Below are 21,554 nucleotides of genomic sequence, written 5' to 3'. Positions count from 1 at the left end.
CAAAATAAAATATGAAAACGGCCTGAGTGAGAGCTTTGGCAGTCTGGAGCAGACAGAAAACAGGACATGTTATAAAGGAATAAGTAGGAATATTTGGATCCACAGAGATCATTAAAAATGTGGGTATGCTACATGATGTATGCATGGTATCAAATTTATATTCCTTAAGAAATTTTCAATTACTCACTTACCCATCTTATACTTCTTGCTATAGTTTATATCTCAGTTGACTTAGCTAAGAATTCTTATGTTTATATGTTTTATTAACCAAAACAAAATTCAATATTAGAAATTAAAGAATGAGAAATAAAGTTGGTTAGAAAATAGTGTTCATAATTTTTAAATAAATGATTTTCACATAAAATACTAAAACTTTATATAAAAATCTATATCAAATCAATAGACCAATAAATGTTAACACACAGTGGAAAATAAAATGCATTTATTCTAGGTAGGTGTTTTCAATATCGGTGTAGAACAATGTATCTTGAAACATATCCTTCATTAATTTGTCAATTAAACTCGGCATGCCATTTATAAACTTTATATGTTAATTAAATGGTGAGTATCAATTCAACCCATTAAAATTCCAAAGTCAGGAATTTATTAAATAATTAGAAGTATCAATTTAGTTCAAAAGTACCTTCAAGATAAACTATAATTTATAGCCACACTTGTCCATTTTTTGCACTCACAAATATGTCACTAAGCATCAAATAGAGCTATTTTTTAGAACAAATTACTTATATTATGGGAATTAAACTTAATACCATTATTAACTGAGCCACCTCTTTCATCCAAGTTTCACTGAAATTGGTATGAACAACTGTGTTTTCTTTCCAGAGTTTGGCAGTGGTCTCCTTTGAAAAGGACTTTAAAAAAAAAAGAGTGATACTTCATAAGCTGTTTTGTGCTACCATGTCACAAGTACTTGCAAGTTCTAAAAATTCTGGGGGCAGAATTAATTTTCCTTGCCGTATATTCCAATAAATCAGTTAATGTCTGTCAACAAACAGGTACCTGGCATAATTCTGACCATAACTGTAGGTAAGCAGATTTCCTTTTTATTAACTTACCGTTTCCATTCAAAAAAGTTTTTGCCCCTAAAATTTGCATTTTTGCTGTCTCAAAATTGGGTGAGAAGTCACACATTTTAATTCAATAACAACCGGGTTTAAGCCTTCAATATGTGAGATTAACATATTAATATTATCATTTTTTGGTAACTGACTTGTTTTCAGTACTCAGACTCTGGCTGTGAGCAACAGAAGGGATAGTAAATTATCAAGAATGTGGGAAGAAAGAAAAGCATGGGAGATAAAATGAGTATCTTAGTTTTAGTCATGTTTAGTTGCAACTGCCAACAAGACAGCCACAAGGAAATGTTAGACACCCTAATCTGTGGGAACTGAATGAGATCTGTCAGACTTAGGTGACCAGTTACAAACTACAACATAACATGAATAATAAATAGTGAAGAATGAAAATAAATTGTTCATGAACAACTTACAGGTTGGAAACTAATACTTCAAACTAACATGGAAAATATTTAAGAAATTCTGGATCAGTTTGTAGCTGATTTACAGATGGAGAAAAAAGGGACTAGTTTTATAGTTTTGATCAGCACCACTACAGAATGCTTTTTTTGTGTCTTTCAATGAGACTTTATATATCACATGTTATGCAATCTCACTTTCTTGCAGCCTAGGACAGCCCTGAATTTCCTTTTACAGAAAAAAAGACTTGTGAATGCACAAAGTGCATTTTTCATGGGCGGTGCCAGGTAGGAAAGGGTTAAGTATAATTGTAGCCTTGGTTTGTTTAGCAGCCAGCTAGGGGGAAGGAACAGAGCAAGGCAGCTGAGCCCAGCCCTGCAGCTCCTCTCTGGCTCCACAGGTTACTGCTGCTGCTCTTAGTCACTGGAATCTAGGTGGGGTTCCCTCCTCCCTTAGTGCCTTTCCGCTGATTAAAAAGCAGCTCACACACACACACACACACTCCTTCTCTCTCTTCAGAGAAGGCTTCTTAAAACACCCCTCCCTGCGGAATCCAGAAACAACTCTCAGGCTTGGGCACCTATTCTCTGCAGAAGGCCCTGACTACTGTGTGAGATGGTGACGTGTTCCCTTGCCTGCTGGAGATGCAGGTGGCTCCTGCCCCTTCTCCTGGGCTTAGCTATCATCTCGGGCATCATTGCACTGGCCGGCAAGGGCTGGCTGGAATCGGAGTCAAAGCCCTACCAGCACCAGGCGTCGTTATGGGAGAGCTGCACCAAGTTCAACAATGCGCTCAACTGGCAATGCGAGTCTCTCATGGAATACGGTAGGTGTTTGCAATGGGGTGTAGGAGTTTGGGTCACATGCCGGAGCTCATCCTACTCCACTGCCCAGATATCCCTGCCAATATTTGACAGCTGTAAATCAGTGCCACTTTTATTAGCAAAATAACTTGCCTTTACCAAAATGCTCCCTTTCCTCATTTACCAAGGGTCTGCTTATGCCCCCTCCTATGGCTGGTTAATGAGTGGTACAGGACAGACTGGTGTTTGCTGGACTAGCTTTAACAGTGTTTCCTGGTTAATAGTTACATAGAAAATCAGGCCTTGTCCGACTTAGATTGCTTTAGAACAGGCTTCCCTCTCAATCCTACATTAACTGGATAAGGGACTCACTATGGAAGTAAATGAAACAGAATAGCAAGGGGGTCTTTTAAAACCAAGCGAACAGGCCTGGCTCTTTGCGTATCTTCTCTCTGTTATTGCTGGCTCTCCATCAGCACTATATGTGGCCGACATGAGGCTTCTTAAATTCCCTGCCTCTTCTCTTTTGTGTTGATAATGCCAGCCATTGCTAGCACAATGCACATGCCCACCTGCAAACATCTTAACTACCCTCCCCATGGTATTCTGGAGGAACAGTAAGGAAAACAGGAGTCTAACCCTTCATGATTAGGGAAATTCTACTACTTCGGTGCCTCTCACCTTGCAATTTCAAATAGAGTGAAATGTGTTTTGAGGGTGGAAAGAAAATGGCATTAGTTGAGAGACATACCTACAGAACAGAAAAGAAAATCACCATAGGAAGCAGCTGAAAAGTCAGACATTAAACTGGGGGATAATGTGTATGTATTTTGAAAGTGTCTAAAAATGTTACTAAATTATGATCGGGTCAGCTATGGCTTCTTAATACTCTCACATGTTCTCAGGCAATGGGCTTTGCTAATAGTTGCTGCCAAAGTACTTGATGATTATATTTGCTGTTCTACAAAATGGAATATTTAGAGTGTGATATAGAGACACACTTTCGAAACATCATTGAAATGCAGTGGATTGGGGAAGCTTTGGGAGGATACATATAAGAAAATTGCCTGTTTTTTCTCCCTACAAGGCAGAGGCTTTTATTTGTACATATTGATTCTTTTATAGCTTACTTAGTAGAGATACAGTGATTGTATCAACATGTTAAATATCCAAAATGATCTGGAAGGAACCTTGGATTATACTGGATTTAAAATGGGTAGTAGGGCGTAGCCATGCAGAACTCATTGTGAGATAAACAGCACAATGTTTTACCCTCACAATGTTTGTAGGTTTTACTTTTATGTGGGAGGAATTTGACTGTCCTCAAAAAGTAACTGCATGTCCCTAGACTTTTCCTACAAAGGGAAGAAAGGCTAACACAGCACTTGAGGTTTTTTCACATGGTAACCCAGTAATCCTCTCAATACACAGTATAAATTAAGCATTCTATGACATATTGATAAATTGTTTCATACTTCACCCCAGAAGACCAGGAACATTGGAGAAAGGGCCACATTCTGCTGTTTATCTAAAGAAACTTTGTTCTGGTGGCTGTTCTAAATGAAAAATAGCCTATAGATTATTTTCACAACTCAGTTTTGTCCCCTGAATAATCTAGATGAGATTAATGCTGAGGTTATTCTGTTCAAATAATATCTACATGTAGGCAAAGGACATAAGATGTCAGACCGTGGTTTGATTGGCTTAACATACCAATATGCTACATGTTAATTTGCTAAGAAATGTAACTCAAAATAGTCAGCATAGGATGGCTCCAGTTTAAAAAAATCCATGAATCTAGAAATGAATGAATCTGGATCTATCTAATTACTCCACCCCTTTTCTGCTCTCCACCCAGTGATAAGAAAAGAAAGCTTCAAGGTGGATCTAATATAAAACTACATTGGAATCAGCTTGTCAATCAAGCATCTGCATGTCTTTTGCATGCTGAGAGGAGATGAAACTGAACCATGCCTGGGGGAAGGGGTGGGGAGTGGAGGACATCTTCATGTTGGAATGGTTTCTAAATTGAACTATTTGCTTAATTCAGGTGTGAAATCTGAGAGTCTGGTATCAGATTTACAATGGATAGAGGGTGGAAAGACAAAAAGATGAGTGGGGTTATCTTGCATATGGAAAAAGGGTTTCATTTAATTGAGATCCATTCTGATATGAGACCAGGAAGCTCCTGAGGTCCAGCATGGGCATGTTGCTAATATACAGAATGCAAAAGCTGGACTGCTGCACTGCATTATGAATGGAGGATATATAGTTTAGAATATTCCTGGATTAGCAATTCTCCTTTTGTATCTAATCTGTGTTGTACAGACATATTGTGTTTGATGTATGAACTTGTTTTCAAAGCAGCTGTTCTTCTGCCTTTGTACATTAAAAGGACACTTGTAGGTTGAGATCCAATATTTGTGGGTGGGAATAGCCTCTTGATTCTAGATGATTGTTTTTGTTTTAAATTCATAGCTTTGCTTTACAGTTGTTTTAGATTTGAATTATGATCATATAACAGAAAGTATATATGGCAAAATACCTAACAGAGTAGTTAATGCCTTGCTGGTCATGTTTTAATAATCCAGTGGCATTTATTAAACATACAATAATTGACTCAAAAATACATGCAAAACATGGAAACATTAATTTGGATCTTTACCAGAAAAAAAAAAAAACCCTAGAAGCTTATGAACATGAGTCAAGTTCCATGACTCATTTACAAAGTAGTTGTGTAAGTAATAACAGTGTAGCTGAGTAGACTTTGATACAGCAGGCTCTCAGCCAAGTGTATTGGTAGATTTATCTGGGAGCTCAGATGAGTTAGGTAGGAATTCTAAAGATACATTACACTCTCTTGACCTGATACCTCTGTGCATATTTCTTCCTGATTTGTGATACAAAGTTAAACTTTGAACTTTTCTGGGCAAAACCCACTTCTTCAGATGAGTTGGAGTGGATATAACAGGAACCCAGAATTTATAACAGAAAAATAAGGGGGGGGGGGGGGGGGGAAAGGGTGCCTGTCAATTATAGGATAATTATAGCTCTTTCTTCTACAAAGGAATTTCATAATCCAGTTACAGAAAGAGAGTGCAGAATTGACATTTATCTGCCAATATGACATTGTTTCCCTGGGTATGAACAAAGACATTAACTGGATGTCACATTATCAAGCCAGCCTTCCCTGCATTTAACACCTCATTTACATCAATAGCTTAGTATTGGACACTTCTAGCCTACTCAGCCTCATTAATACCAGTACTTCAATTGCAACTCCCTGCCCTTCTTTTTCTGTTGTAAATTCTGGGTTTCTATTATTTCCACTCCAGCTCATCTGAAGAGAGAGAGAATCATGAGCTTTCATGGGGAAAGCCCACTTCATCAGATGAGTGAATCTCTGGCAATAAGACATCAATTTCACCAGAACTGAAGCTTTAACAAATACACAACTCTCACATCTGATTGCAAAAACAGTGTTACAAAGGATGAACCATATGGAAACTAGTTCAGTGCTTTGTCTGTCTCAGGTTTCGTAAGCAGCAACAGCATGAAAGTGATGAGACAAGCTATGACTACCCATAGAGAAAGACAAAGGAACTCACAAACAGAGGCTCAAATTGCTGGGGATCAGATGAGGTCCACTCAACAGTCAGAAAGCTGTGAGGTGGAAAGAGAGCAAAAATCTGTCATCTTAGCCTTTTATGAAACTACGGGGCAGTAGGAGTCTTTCACTTTGTCGGACTGCCATCAGGCAGAAGCAGATTATAAAGAAAGACTTCCAACCAGAGTCCCGGGAGAACACACTAAAGGAATCCTAGCACTCTCACCCAGATCTGAAAGAGTCAGGAGTGTGTGTAAAAGTGGGGTTCACCAGGTGCTTTGCAGTGAATCTTTCTACCCTAATTTTTATATTGATTTTTAACACAGGTATCTGGTACATTTTTCAAGCCTTATTCTCTTTTGGTATTTCTCATTTAGAGATAGGGTAGGAAGATGGCAACAGAATCATAGAATCCTAGAACTGGAAGGGACCTTGAGAGGTCATTGAGTCCAGTGCCCTGCCCTCACAGCAGGACCAAGCACTGTCTAAGACCAGGGCTACTCAAATTTGGAAGCCCCGGGGGCCACAATGATACTGACAGCACATGCTGAGGGCCTCAACTTAAGTGTGGTTGCATATACATGCAAATATATATGCAAACAGCTTCTTTCATACTGACAAGCATGAATACAAAGCACTTCCCACAAAGCCCCAGCACTCCTGGCAGCTCCTCCCTGGGGGTTAGAAACACCGACACTCTGTACCAGTCTGTTCCAGCCAGCCCGTCTTCTTGCATCTTTCAATGCTCACCATGCATTTGAGACGCCTCGCTGTTGTGGAGTGTTCCCAGTGGTGGCCATGGTCAAAGGATCCCACCCGCAGGCCGCATGTTGAGCCCTGCGTAAAACCAAACTGCACCGAGGACCACAAAAAAACAGGCCTTATATGTGTTCCCTGTTTTAACCGCTGTGTAAAAGCAGGCAACCCCAGTCTTTAAAGTAAGTGGAGGCCAATGCATGACAGCTGTTTATCTATAAAATCAAAACTCTTGTATTGGTACCTTTGGGTTCTTCAGAGTTAAAATAGTCAACTACATGGCTTCATGGGCAAGAAGTGGCCTCTTCTTTGCAGGTATTTGCCTATGCTTGTGTCTGCTGTTTGGAAAGAGAATGGACTTTGAATGTTCAAAAGCCAGCATTGATTTAAAAAAAAATTAGGTTGCTTTTCAGGGAGAGATGTTATTCTTCAGGGCTGTGTCTAGACTGCATCCCTTTTCCGTAAAAGGGATGCAAATTAGACATATCGCAATTGCAAATGAAGCGGGGATTTAAATCCCCACCGCTTCTTTAGCATAAAAATGGCTGCCACTTTTTTCTGGCTCGGAGCTTTGCCGGAAAAAAGCACCAGTCTAGACACGGATCTTTCGGAAAATAAAGCCTTTTCCGAAAGATCCCTTATCCCTTTTAGTACTGAGTCTACATCAACTTTAAGAGACACCTATTCCCTTCTGTTTCTACTGGAAAAACCCATGTCCAAATCTTTGTAATTTCTCACTTTAACTATTCCAAATGCACCCCATTCTTTTCTCCTTTATTCTCACTTCACTCCCTCCAGTTCATGCAGAATAAATCTGCCAAAATCCAATTTCTTGAATGTGGCTGAGTCCACACCCTTTATGACATCCAGAAACTTCTGCATAGGTTGCCTTCACATCTCCCACTCTCTCTATGGGTACATCTACACTGTGCGGCTACTTTGGGATACCGGAGGTACTGGAGGTAACCCAAAATAGCTACCTCGTGTCTTAAGAAGCCGCTCATTATTTCAAAATAATGGGCACACTATTTTGGCAGCCCTGTAGCTCTCATTCCACGAGGGTTAAGGGATGTCTTGAAACAGTGCGTTATTTTGAAATTTGGCGCTGAAATTTAGATGCACCAAATTTCAAATTTCAAAATAGAATCAAAATAATATACACAATTTGCGTAATTTAGGGTGCTGTGTAGACCCTGTGTAGATCTGTGAGCATAAGATCCCTTATCTTGCATATCAATCACTCTTTCCTTATTCAGATCTTTCATTAATCCTAACTTCTTCTGCTAAGCCTTCAAATGCTAATTCTCCATTATAGCATTACACATTTAATCATCAATTTAAAAAGTAACTACAAATCCATGATGTCAAACAGCTTCTATCCCTTGCTCACAGCAGAAACCTGCACTGTCCAGGGAGATATCCCTTTATTTGTCTGCATTTGTCTTTACCACATCATTCTTGTCTGTTTGCTCATGAACCATAAATGAAATTTACAAAAGTAGGATAACTCTCTTTCCACTCACTCTTCAGTGAGAACTTTACTGTTCATTTCAATGGATACAGAGCTAGGTCAATGCTGAATGTGGTAGAAAATTCCAAGCTTTGTCTTTTTCTTTTGCTTGTAAAGCGTCGTGCATATTTATAGCACCATATAAATAGTGATAATTACAATTATTCTCTGCTTAGACCTCTTGGTTTCCCTGAAAGCCACACTTACATTTTTTATACTAACTCAAAGCCGTATGGTATGCTTATCAGGGACAGAATCGCTACAGTGATAGAATTAAATGAACAGAAGATGAAAGTGTGACATCCGCTTCCATGCATTGTTTTGTCTAACACGTTTCTTCCATTCCTTTCAAGCCTGGGGAAGAGCAGCAGCTGCCACCTACCTTGTCGGCTTCGTGATCCTGGTCATCTGTTTCATCCTATCAGTCGTTGCATTTTCCATTGATGTACTTAGTTTCAGCTATGTGCGAGGAATCGGTGGCTTGCTATTTATAGTTGGTAAGACTGAGTACAAAGAAAAGATTGCTTCTTAAACTGATGTTTGTTCTAAATGTGATATATGATAGCTGGAGTAAAACCTCCTTTATCTGAAAATACCCAGTCCTATCCTTATTTCTTTTCGGGTTCATGATTCATTGTCATAAATGAGAAAAGCTTGTTTTAATTTTGAAGTGATACTTAGTTTGCATCCTCGGGGATTAGGGGTGTTTTAATGGTCAGTTACAACTTTTGAAGATGCAAATCAAATATCCCTTCAAAATTAAAAAAGGGCGTGGGTGTTGTGGCACGATGGGAAAGGCAGACATAAAGCAAGCAGGCAAATCAGAATGCTTGGCTTTGAATCCTTTGTGATGGGTCTGTGGCAGTAAATAAACACTGAAACAACAATCCCAGGAGCAACGTTGCTAATTCACAAGTATTTTTTTCCTGTGGAAACCATGAGCGGTGGGTAAAGAGGCAAGGGAAGGCATTGCCTTGATTGGGTCTTAATGCCCAACTCTTTGCCTCTTCCTATCCCTATTCTGACTCTTCCTGCAGGCTCCCATAGCATGCTGTTGCAGTCTCGTCAGTCTTCCTCCTGATCAGATGTAGGAACTTAATAGTGAAAAGACTTCTAGCTTGCCAGACCTACTAGCATAACATTCAGCTTTTAAAGGAGCCACATTGGTAATGAAGACATTTGACAACCCAATGTATCTGGGTCAATTTCTGTCAGGGCTCGTCTACACCGGCCCCTTTTCTGGAAGGGGCATGTTAATTTCACCTATCGTAGTAGGGAAATCCGCGGGGGATTTAAATATCCCCCGCGGCATTTAAATAAAAATGTCCGCCGCTTTTTTCCGGCTTTTAAAAAAGCCGGAAAAGAGCGTCTACACTGGCCCCGATCCGCCGGAAAAAGCGCCCTTTTCCGGAGGCTCTTATTCCTACTTTGAAGGCAACTTTGAAGTAGGAATAAGAGCCTCCGGAAAAGGGTGCTTTTTCCGGAGGATCGGGGCCAGTCTAGACGCTCTTTTCCGGCTTTTTTAAAAGCCGGAAAAAAGCGGCGGACATTTTTATTTAAATGCCGCGGGGGATATTTAAATCCCCCGTGGATTTCCCTACGACGACTCGTGAAATTTACATGCCCCTTCCAGAAAAGGGGCCAGTGTAGACGTAGCCATGGTGAAAATTCATAAACATGTATATTGTTTTGGAGAACACTCAAAATAAATTAGTGTTCCTTTTTTTTGAAAGGAGTGAATGTTGTTTTGAACCCAGTAAACTACTTTAATTTAAAACAATGTCTCTTTTCCAGTGCACTAAATCAGTAATAATCTGGAATGATTACGCTATGAAGGCTAAGAGTACATTTAAAATATAAAATCAGCTTAGAAATATTAAGAAAATGTAAATAGAGAAGAGCTGCATCTTGTATTCCATAATATTTAATTGTGTATTCAGCAGGACAGCTAACTCGCCATTACTACAGTGAAAGCTTTGTTATCTGGCACTTGTGGGGAGTGCTGGTTGTGGGTTAATTGAATGTGCGGGATACTCAAGCAAAGGATTACATATACTCTGAAGGCAAAGGGTTAGAAAGCTTGAGGCAAGCTGAGGGAGAACAAGGCGCTGCTGCTGCTGTCAGCCGGCAGTGCCAGAGGCAGGCCAAGGGGAAAGGAGAGCCTGATGATTGCAGCTGTCACTGACAGTTATCAGAAGCCCCACAATGGCCAGAAGCATTGAGCTATGCAGCTGCGAGAGTTGGGCGCATACATGCCTGAAGACACAGCAGTACTGTGACCTGGTTAACAAAGTATTCCAGTTAACACACTGCCAGATAAAAAAGCTTTCATTGTGCAAAGTTTTGGCATGTAAATCTCTGACAAACTTCAGGGTATATACAAAAAATCTGTGACTGACGGGGTTTTTTTATTCCTAAATGTCGTGCTTTTAATTAGGTGCCTTTTGCATGTCTCATCTGGCATGCAGTGAAAAACATGCTTCAATTTCTTTAGAAAAGAATTAGAGTGTTTTTTTTAAATGTCATTTGCTATATTTGGGTTCATGGATTTGGCAGGAAGCAGGTGAGCAGAGAGTGGGAGGGAGGAGAAGAGGGAAACATTAAGGAGGAGGTGGGGATTGGGTGGGGCCAGAGGTAGAGCAGGGGTGGTGTACGAGTAGGGCCACAGGCTGGGAAGCTCGCTTCCTTAAATGGCAGCTTCACCCATTGCAAATGGTGGAAACTTCTATACAAAGGCTAAAGTAAATTATTTTAACTACTCCATTTGAGTCTTCTAGTCCAGATTGTTCCTTTTCTGCATCCGTGCTTGGTTAAAGAAATTAAGCCATTGTGTTAACTTGAATTCTCTTCAAGAGTCAGATTAAGGACCAAATTCTTCAGTCACTTTGGACCCAGAATACCCTTTTGAAGTAAATGAGATCTGTATGTAGAATGGTTCCGGAATGAAAACCTTGATCCTGTAATCAGATCTGTGTAGACAGACCCTCATACCTATGCTGAGTCCCATTAAAGTCACTGTATCTCTGCAAGAATGCAATGGTACCCCCCCCAAAGATTTGATTGTAGGATTGGAGCTAAGTCCCTAAATATCTGAGGGTACGTTTACACTTGCCCCCTAGTTCGAACTAGGGAGGCTAATGTAGGCATTCGAAGTTGCAAATGAAGCCCGGGATTTAAATATCCCGGGCTTTATTTGCATCTTCCCATCCGGGCACCATTTTTAAATCCTCCTAGTCTGAACTAACTGCTCGCAGCTACACGCAGCAGTCAAATGTTAACTCGAACTAAGTCCTTAGTTTGAGTTAACTGTTACACCGTATTCCACGAGGGTACACCTCATTCCCAGAGGGTATGTCTACACTGCCCTAGTTCGAACTAGGGTGGCTAATGTAGGCATTTGAACTTGCAAATGAAGCCCGGGATTGAAATATCCCGGGCTTCATTTGCATGTTCCCGGGCGGGCACCATTTTTAAATGCCCGTAGCTCGAGTACCTGCCCGCGGCTACACGCGGCACGGACTAGGTAGTTCGAATTAAAGCTCCTAATTCAAACTACCGTTATTCCTCCTGCAAGGAGTTTTAATGGTAGTTCGAATTAGAAGCTTTAATTCGAACTACCTAGTGCGTGCCGCGTGTAGCCGCGGACAGGTAGTTCGAGCTATGGGCATTTAAAAATGGTGCCCGCCCGGGAACATGCAAATGAAGCCCGGGATATTTAAATCCCAGGCTTCATTTGCAAGTTCAAATGCCTACATTAGCCACCCTAGTTCGAACTAGGGTGACAGTGTAGACATACCCTGAGAAAAAAGTATGCCCTTCTGCCAATAAAGTCAGAGAAGGAAATGTGATGAGATTAATTGTCACTAATTTCTTTTGTTTTTCCCTTTCTTTAGTGATATTCCAGATCACAAGCCTGATCATCTATCCGGTGATGTTCACAGATACCATCCCATTGCGGGGATCTAATATGTTCAGCTGGGCATATGGCTTTGGTTGGGGCAGCACTATTATTGTAATAGGCTGTGCTTTCTTCTTCTGCTGTCTCCACAACTGGGAGGATGAAATCCTGGGTAATATCAAGCCAGCATATTAATGCTCTTCCCCAGACAGGAGTTGAAAAGCACATTGTAAACCCTGAAAGAATAAATAAAAACACTAATGATTACACCACAGGAGGCTTGACAATTGGATATTACAATCTTATTTTTCCAGACAGTTTTCAACTTGTATTGATGATGAGTTAGCAGAAAGGCTTGGGAATTTGAAGCAAATATTTTAGAAATGTTAGGTAAAAGATCAGATGGTTTGTATTTTCATATTCATATTTGATATGGATTTATTTGGGTCAGTCAGTATGTTGCATATCTCTTCATGCAAAAGTTCCAATTAATCAAGTCACTCCCTTCCACACATTTGTTTAGAAAGCCATATATAAAAATAATTTAGCACTTAAAATACAGGGGGAGAGAAACAGAAAGTATCTCAAGAATTTCTTCTCATCTCCATATTAGTGTACTGATATCCATACAAAGTATCAGAAATTGGATGTAGGGAAAAGAAACTAAAAAAAAATATTTCCACTGATTGTTACAGTTGGATGGATAAGCATAAAGTGAATATCTCTGTGTATAATATTAATGGTGTGCACTGGTATAACATTTATTGTCTTTCATTTGTGAAGACTGCAGTACTTATATGTGATGAAGCTATGAATGAATAACACAAATCATTCCAAGAATGCCTATAAAACCTTTAAACTATCCAACAATATAATGTATTTTTATGCAGAATTTTAGAGATGCTAGTTATTTTTCACACCCCTCAACCTTTAAATCAGGTTGCCTTAGTTATCCATGCATGTTTTGGAAGAAAATTTTAGAATTAAAAATTTAAAGGTTTCAAAAGTGATTTAAAATAGGTTTTATGTGTTCCAGCATATAGCAAATTTAAAACCTCATATCTTGTGAACCATGAGGGATTCAAATGTACAGGTCTCTGTGTGAGTGTGCATATATTTACACACACATCTCACTGGATAATCTGAAATCTGATCTGAAAGGCATTAAGCAGGTGATTCTAGTTTTGATAGAAATACTTAAGAGATATGGACATATTTTGAATTAAGGCACTTTGCACCTTAATATCTCAACACCAATAATATCGGGCCTCTAAAAACTGTGCATCCCTCACTGTTGCAGCACATTTAATTTTAGAGCCGTAATTTTTTACTTTACCTTTTATTTGAGAAGGAAACTTTTTTGAGACAGTTTTCTTTTAATGTTGTAATTATTTGAAGCTGCTCGAATGTTTCTAGTCCTGAAAGCAGCTCTTGCCCTGCTATCTTAACCTAGGTCTAAACTTGTCCGGGCAGGTCAGCTTAAGGTACTCAAAATGTATAACTGGATTTGGCTTACCTTAAGCTGAGCCATTGCAGCGTCTACACTGAGGGAGGCCGATGTAGCTCCTGCCAGCTACAAGCTCCCGCCAGATTTTTTGCTCCTTACAGAATGAGGAGTATAGGCTGCTTGCAGGGGCTGCCCTCAGCATTCGATTTGGGGTGGGAGGTCTACACTACACCCACTAAATCGAACACTACGGCTATGTCTAGACTGGCCCCTTCTCCGGAAGAGGCATGCAAAGCAGGCAAGTCAGAATAGGGAAATCCGCGGGGGATTTAAATATCCCCCGCGGGATTTAAATAAACATGGCCGCCACTTTTTTTCCGGCTTGGGGAAAAGCCGGAAAAGAGCGTCTAGACTGGCGCAATCCTCCGGAATAAAGCCCTTTTTCTGGAGGATCTCTTATTCCTACTTGCAAGGAAGGAATAAGAGATCCTCCAGAAAAAGGCTTTATTCCGGAGGATCGCACCAGTCTAGATGCTCTTTTCCGGCTTTTCCCCAAGCCGGAAAAAAAGCGGCGGCCATATTTATTTAAATCCCGCGGGGGATATTCAAATCCCCCGCGGATTTCCCTATTCTGACTTGCCTGCTTTGCATGCCTCTTCCGGAGAAGGGGCCAGTCTAGACGTAGCCTACAAGATCGACCTTTGAAGGGTCGATCTTCTTCATAGCATAGACATGCCCTGAGAGTATGGTACAGGTGAAGTTGTGAAAAGTGCAAAACAACTGCATGTGGTCACATAGGCTATGTCTACACTGTGGTAGGTTTTTTTTGCAGAAGAGGATATGCAAATAGTGTGCTCATTTGCATATCTTCTTCCGATTCTTTTTGCAGAAGAGGTTTTGCCGATAAAAAGATGTGTGTAGACGGGGCCGTTTGTTGGAAAAAAAACTCTTTTTTTTAAAGACCTCTTATTCCTCAAAAATCAAGATTTACAGGATCTTACGAAAAACGGGTTTTTTTTCTGACAAATGGCCCTGTCTACTCAGGGCTTTTTATTCAACAAAAAGAATCAGAAGAAGATATGCAAATGAGTGTTCCATTTGCATATCCTCTTCTGCAAAAAACCTGCAATGTAGACATAGCAGTACTTCCACTGTTTGTCAAGTGATCTGGTCTGAATTATATGTCTTCAAAAAAAACCCAACTTATTCCATTATCTCAATGTGCAGGTGGTATGTAAGGGTACATCTAGACTACATGGCTCCATCAATGGAGCCATGTAGATGTGTTTGTTCGGCGAAGGGAAATGAAGCCGCGATTTAAATAATCGTGGCTTCATTTAAATTTAAATGGCTGCCCTGCTCTGCCGATCAGCTGTTTGTCGGCTGATCGGGGCACTCTGGATGCTCCCCTGCCGACATGAAATCCCTTTATCAACCTCCCTGGTAAACTTCATCCTATGAGGCATAACGGGGAGGTCGATAAAGGGCTTTCAGGTCGACGCGGGAGCGTCCAGACTAGCGCGCTGAGCCGACAAACAGCTGATCAGCTGTTTGTCGGCTCAGCGCGGCAGCCATTTAAATTTAAACGAAGCCGCAATTATTTAAATCGCGGCTTCATTTCCCTCTGCTGATCAGCCTAATCTACATGGCTCCATCGACGGAGCCATGTAGTTTAGACACACCTTAAGTGTGTGTGTTTGTGTGTGCATGTACACACAAACTATTACACATAATGTACAAAACACATACAAAAATATAACCTGACATAACTAGAATCTAGTAGAACTAAAATATATCAAAATTAAGTTCTCTCAGTGTTCAATATATTTTGTATTATATTTTGTATAATATCTTAGTTTTGTAATACACCTTTTGCTATTGATGAAGATGTTGTATAATTTTACATTGTTATAATATCAGCTATGGCTATCCAATCAACTCAATTTATGAGTCTTGCTGGAAAAGAGCAAATTTGCCTCTATTTCTATACAATATTACTGCTGGTGGGGAATGCCTTATACGTTAATCTGTACCATTAATATGATAAGAAATTGTACATCAAAAACAAAACAGACCGAGGAATAGTGGTGTCGTCTGGCAAATACTTTGCATATCTAAAGATATGAAGCAAAATAAGACTTGAAGGTGGATGCACAAACTTGAAAAGAGATTGAATAGAAGTGTTTTGCTCAGAATTATTGAAGCATTTTGTATGTTTTTGTAGTCAGTCATATTTGACAAAAAGTCAAAGTTAAATATCAACCAAGTTGAATTTTAGAAACATTTTGTAAGAAAACAAAAGCAAAATTCTGTGTATTATGTTCAATTCAAATGTTCAAGAATAAACAATTGCAAATATTTTAATAATTTACTACTTTCTATAAATGATGGTAATATATTTTGGTACTTTCAAATATAGTGATTTCATTTATTCTGTTTAGGAAATTATTTTAATATGTATAATTAGTAGTGATAATTATTTGGCGTAGTTTGTGGGAAGGGGGCTCACTGAAAGCAGTGGTGCGCAACCTGTGGGTCACGATCTCCTTTGGGGTCATGGATGTCTTCCTGGGGGGTCACCATAGCAGTGGGCATAAACCCTGGCCACCCAGATCTAAGTGCTGTGCTGTTCAAATTACCTTGGGGGATCGTGACACAAGTACAATAAAATATGCGGGTCGTGGTTGAAAAAATGTTGCGCACCACTGACTTAAAGCATAGATTTTAGGAATTCTTGACTTTAAATGTGATCATCCTGTATGAACTCTAAAGGTAAAAATTTTAGGGAGAGCCATTATTTATATTAAAGGGTAAAAATGCCATGATGCTCACTGACTTGAGAAGCCAATACACCACATATGCCAATGCACCACATATTCCAAATACCTTCCTTAGAAGTACTGTATCTGGAAAATTCTCCATGAGGCCGATAGGCTTATTAAAATAATATTTTTTTAAAAAAACAAATGAACAGCATTCAGAAAAAATAAAGTATAAGATGTATCTGATGAGGAAAATGGAATGCAAACATTTTTATTTGTGATCTTATTGAGTGATGTTCCAGAGTTCATGGCTGTTGATCTCTGAGTAGGTAAACTACCAAGACAGCTACAACTGTTTCCAGCTAATAAACCAGGAGTTTCTTCTTTTTTTACATTAACCATCCTCTGCCCTCTTAGTTTCTGACTATTGGTTTTGTTTAGGTTTTTTTTAAAATACTCATGACTTTTAAGTATATAACTAGATCAGTTCACAATTTGGTTGACTGTAGTTTTTTTCCAAATGGCTTGAAGAGACTGTAAGTCTTGAGTGTTTTCCACAAACACAATTTATACCTTAAAAGTCCTCTCCTACAACTCTGGCTCACATGAATACTCTATATTCACTGGCTCTCTCTGAAGTCAATAGAAAATTTCCCACTGGCTTCAGGGGTGAGAATCCTGGGAGAGAACAAGCATTTCTAGGGTCTGAACACACGGTATTCCCAGCTAATTCTGGATGAATCGAGAACACTCACTAGCTTGTAGCAGCAGACATTTAAGAAGGCCCATTCACATGACAACTCACGAGCATGCCATGAATAAGAACTACATCATTAGGCTCTTGTTCAGATTCTTTTCTTTTTCTTCATATTTAGTAAAATTAAGGACACATTTTTCAAAGACAGTTCATTAAGAGCAGGGTTCTTTAAAATATCTGGCTGAGTTTTAGTTTAAACACCTGTGGTCAATTTCCATATAGTAAAGCAGTCCAGATATTGGAAGATTTTATGGTAATAAGCACTATAGAAACCCTCATGTATATACATAATTAAATGAACTGTAAAAGTGAACCTGTGAGATCAAATGTTTAAGTAAAATAATGAGTTCTACATATATTGTGTAAGGGAATAGAGCAATTAAAAAAATTATTTGTGGAATTTGTGTAGTAAGTTAATTTTTCTTCTGCTCTTGTCTCATTGGAGAAAGCTTGCATGGTGATGTTGGCTGATCTAGTGGTTTCCCATGGGCAATGAAAGCTTCCACAACACAGAGAAGCCTCATAAGGAGCAACTACTAAAGACTAAAAGCTACATTCACAAAAGGAACTCGGAGTCTAACTATCATTTACGTGTTTAAATCCCAGAATCTATTGAGATTCACAGAACTCTTGGCCCAGCTGCCACCAAACCCTCTAAACTCTGCTCAAATGTTTGTAGTTAGTTTCCTGTCCACCTATGTTTTAGCCTCTGGGCATGTGTACATCAGGTGTCCAGATGCCTAAACCCCAGAATAATTCAAAAACCCAGGGAAGATAGATCATCCTCCACTTAGCTGCCTTGTGGGGTCTACGCTGGTAAGCACGCTCACAGCTTGCCTATCAGATTGGACCTATAACTGCTTACACAAAACCACTGAGCAACAGGATATTGGTGGGGGAGGGGCACCCTCCATTATTTCAGTTAAAATGCTTTTTCTACAATGGACTAATTTTAAAAAAACAAAACATTGGTATAGTCAGAGCCATCCTTACCAATACCTGAACTATGCAACAGCATGGGACCCCAGGGCATTTGGGGGCACCAGGCAGCTGGACAGGAGGGACAGCGTTCCAAGCAGGTAGGTAAGAATGTGGCTGTCTCTACACTTAACAGCTTAAACACAGCTGTGGCAGCATTTTACACTGAAAGTGTGGCCACGGTGATGGCAGGAGCACGGAGAGAGCTCTCTAAGCAGTATGAAACGACCTCTACAAGGGGAGTAGTTAACAGAGCTGGGAGCATGGCCCCCAGTGCTGTAGCCTGGTTCACACTGGCACTTTACAGCACTGTAACTTGCTGTGCTGGGGAGGGGAGGAGTTGGAGAGGTGGAATTTTTCCATAACCTTGAACCAGAAAGATACAGCGCTGAGTGTCTTGTGTATGTAGGGAAGCTGAATGTATTGGCCAGAGATGGGTCTCTGGGAAGGGGCAGGCTGGTGGTCAAGGGTCTCTCCCATTCGGGTCTTTCCTTAATGTAGTGGCCATGAGGAGAGTCACAAGAGTGAGGTCACCTGCAGCAGCCAGGCAGCACACCCAGTAACAGTATCCTTATTTTATCTCTTTGCCTGCCCCTCCTCCGGGCGTTCTTTTCTCCTTCTTCCCCTCCCTCCTGCCTGCAAAGTGGAGGTTAGCCCTGGCACATCAACCTTCCCCCCATCCACCACACCCCTCCCAGAGTGGAGTGGTGGGAGGAAGCGAGAGGGATTCAAGTGCACTAGGTGGCCGGGGTTCCTGCTGAGAAAGCGAATCACTTCCTTGGCAGGCAGCCAGCCCACCTGAACACCCTACGGCTCCAAGTGACTGCACTGATCACACACCAGGCAGGGGCTGTCCAGAGCAAGGCATGAGTAGGGAGTCCCTCTCCATCCCCTGCACAAGTGGAACCCAGCCTCAGGTGCCCTCTTACAGCACTGAGCAGCAGCCCGGGTGGGAGGAGGACTGCTGATCAGCTCTGCTCCAGGTGGCTGCCTGCCAAGCAACACAGTGACTCACATTTCCACCTCCACTGCTAGTCTGAGTAATACAGTCCTGTGTTGACTTGGAAAGCAGATCCACACCCACTGCTGCATTCATCCCCTCAGTGCCTCAATCCTGCCCACTCACCACTGTCACCCTGTTTTGGGGCCTGCATCTTCTACCCCACAAGTGAGGTGCACCAAACACCAGGCTATAGAGCCAATCTCCCTTTTCCCTGCCTCCCCAATGATCTCTTTCACCACTGAGAGGTGGCAGCTCCCTGTATAAATCTTTCTCCCCTTAGCTGAAAAGGAACACAAACCCCAAAGTCTCCCACAAGACAGGTGAATATGTAACCCACAGACTTACAGGGTGTGGTGCACTGTCCCATGTAGTGACACTTGGACCATTTACAGAAAGAGTGAGTGGTGAGTGTGCTCTACCACCTTAGCTGAGAGCCAGCTGGCTTTTAGCTCAAGCAGTAGAGGCTCATGCAGGAACCTCCAGAGGTTCCAGGTTTGGTTCTGCCTGTTGGCATTACAAATGCACTTCACTGTTGGGCTAAAAGTTATGAGGGAGTGCCTCGTTTCCCTCACCCTTGACTATGCTGAAAAAACAGCATGGGCACTTACTACCAAGATTGGGTTTGCAGCTGAGAATTCCATATAATGGAACCTCCCTGCAGCCCTGATTTAGGCACTTATCTCCAAAAGATGCCCTTTGGCTATCTTAGGTGCAAAAACAAGCAGTGTGGACGTTTTCTTTTTGCCCCCAAGTCCCTTTTTCCGCAAGATCAGTATACCTCCTTTTTGGGGGCATAAGGATCTTGCAGAAAAAGGGTTTTTTTGCACAAAAAGAAAATGTCTACACTGCTTGTTTTTGTGCAAAACCCCTTAGCACAAAAACGGATCGGCAGAAAATATGCAAATGAGATAATGACTTATGCAAATACATCCCTCATTAGCATATTTTTTGCCGAGAAAACTCATAGTGTAGATGTAGGCTAAGAGTGCAGAAGGTGGGGGCCTGCAAGAAACTTTAAAATACCCTGACATAAAAGGCTTCTGTTTAAAAAAAACACAATTCCCCAAGGATCTCTTATCTTGAGTGGTAAACTGCCACCACCCAAATGCAAAAACCCCTTTGAAAATCCAAGAAAACTCACTTGAGACTGTCTTCCTTTGGGGTAACAAGAAAGGATAACGAGAAAGGTTTCCGCAGGCATGTGAACAAGAAGAAGGTGATCAGAGAGGGTGTGCAGCCCCTACTGGATGAAGGAGATAACCTAGTGACAGATGATGTGGGGAAAGCTGAAGTACTCAATGCTTTCTTTGCCTCTGTATTCTTTGCCCCTGAAGCCACTGCTCTCTGCCCTCCACCAACCCCCTCCCGTTAGCTAATCAGGGGTGCTGCTAAATAGATGATTGGGGGTGCCACCAAACAACTGTGGTTGGTTAGTGCTGAGCACCCACTATTTTTTTCCATTGGGCTCTAGACCCAGAGCAGCCACTGAGTCTGCACCTATCGTGATAGCTATGTCAGCAGAAGAAACTCTTGTACCGACATAGTTGTGACTGAAAATGCCAAGGTCAGGAAAGGGTGCAAAAGGCAGGGCAGATACTCCCAACACAGGTGGGTAACACTGAAGTTAGACTCTGCAACCAGTCACAAACTGCTTCTGGTCGCTCACTCTAGTTATCAAGAAGCCCCCCCCCAAAAAAAACAAAAAAAAGAAATCATACAGCCCCTTTTATTGCATTTTGGCTCCCAGTCAGAAGCTAAGTCCACCACAGTGAGAAATTAAATTAAATATTAAAAAACTCTGCTCACAAACACAAAATGTTTTTCTGACCCCAAGGGTCAGCCACATTACCAGATCACTATAAGTATGGTTCTTACCCGAAATATCACATGGCTTGCCAATCCTGTAGAACAGGGGTGGGTAGCCTTTTTATGGGCTAGGGATCACTGATCTACAGAAAAATCAGTTGGGACCATACATAAGTAAGAAGCAGAACCCCCTCCTCCACTGCCCTCAAGCCCCAGCCCCATGGGAGGCTGAGGGGTAGGTGTTGAGGCTCAGGGGTTACCTCCATGGCTAGATTAACTTGTCTGGGGGGGGTCTAGGGATAGTAGATTTTGTGGGTCCTCCTGGGATCTGAGATGGGGTGCAAAATGAGAGGTTCAGACTATAGGAGAAGGCTGTCAGGGAGTGGGCTGGGGATGGGCATATGGGGTCTAGGTGGGAGGAAAGATGTGGGGGGTTTAGATGGCGCAACTCCCAAGGGCCATACATGGCTGCGTGGCTCTGCAAGTTGCAGGGAAGCACTCCTTGCAGGTACTGTCCCCCCCCCCCCACTGCTCCCATTGGCCTCGATTCCCAGCCAATGGGAGCAACAGGGGGTAGTGTCTGCAGGGAGTGTTTCCCTGCAGTGCACAGAACTGCATCCTCCCCCTTGCCAACACCATCCCTGCTTTAGCATCTTAAATTAAAAGTTTATGATACAGAGACAAGAAAAACAAGGTGATGTTAAATGGCCAAACAGTCACATACATACAAA

The 21,554-nt window shown here is 41.3% G+C and overlaps 1 protein-coding gene across 1 annotated transcript; it reads left to right on the top strand.

The window, feature by feature from the left end:
* The first annotated feature begins 1,878 nt into the window (after positions 1-1,878).
* LOC102447790 (p53 apoptosis effector related to PMP22) lies at positions 1,879-12,785 on the top strand. Its single transcript, XM_014580294.4, has 3 exons — positions 1,879-2,322; positions 8,526-8,669; positions 12,066-12,785. Exons 1-3 carry the CDS (start codon positions 2,112-2,114, stop codon positions 12,263-12,265), a joined length of 555 nt encoding a protein of 184 aa, XP_014435780.2. The 5' UTR covers positions 1,879-2,111; the 3' UTR covers positions 12,266-12,785.
* The last annotated feature ends 8,769 nt before the right edge of the window (positions 12,786-21,554 follow it).

This window comes from Pelodiscus sinensis, chromosome 3 (assembly GCF_052426305.1).
Source record: "Pelodiscus sinensis isolate ZL-2025 chromosome 3, ASM5242630v1, whole genome shotgun sequence".
In the NCBI taxonomy this organism is placed as follows: Eukaryota; Metazoa; Chordata; order Testudines; family Trionychidae; genus Pelodiscus; species Pelodiscus sinensis.
This window is presented reverse-complemented; position numbering and strand designations above follow the sequence as displayed.

Bases quoted from the DNA above. Each gene is read 5' to 3' on its own strand.
- LOC102447790 (XM_014580294.4), top strand. From the start codon at position 2,112: ATGGTGACGTGTTCCCTTGCCTGCTGGAGATGCAGGTGGCTCCTGCCC. The intron at 2,323-8,525 runs GTAGGTGTTTGC...ATTCCTTTCAAG, and splicing joins CGAGTCTCTCATGGAATACG to CCTGGGGAAGAGCAGCAGCT. The intron at 8,670-12,065 runs GTAAGACTGAGT...CCCTTTCTTTAG, and splicing joins TGGCTTGCTATTTATAGTTG to TGATATTCCAGATCACAAGC.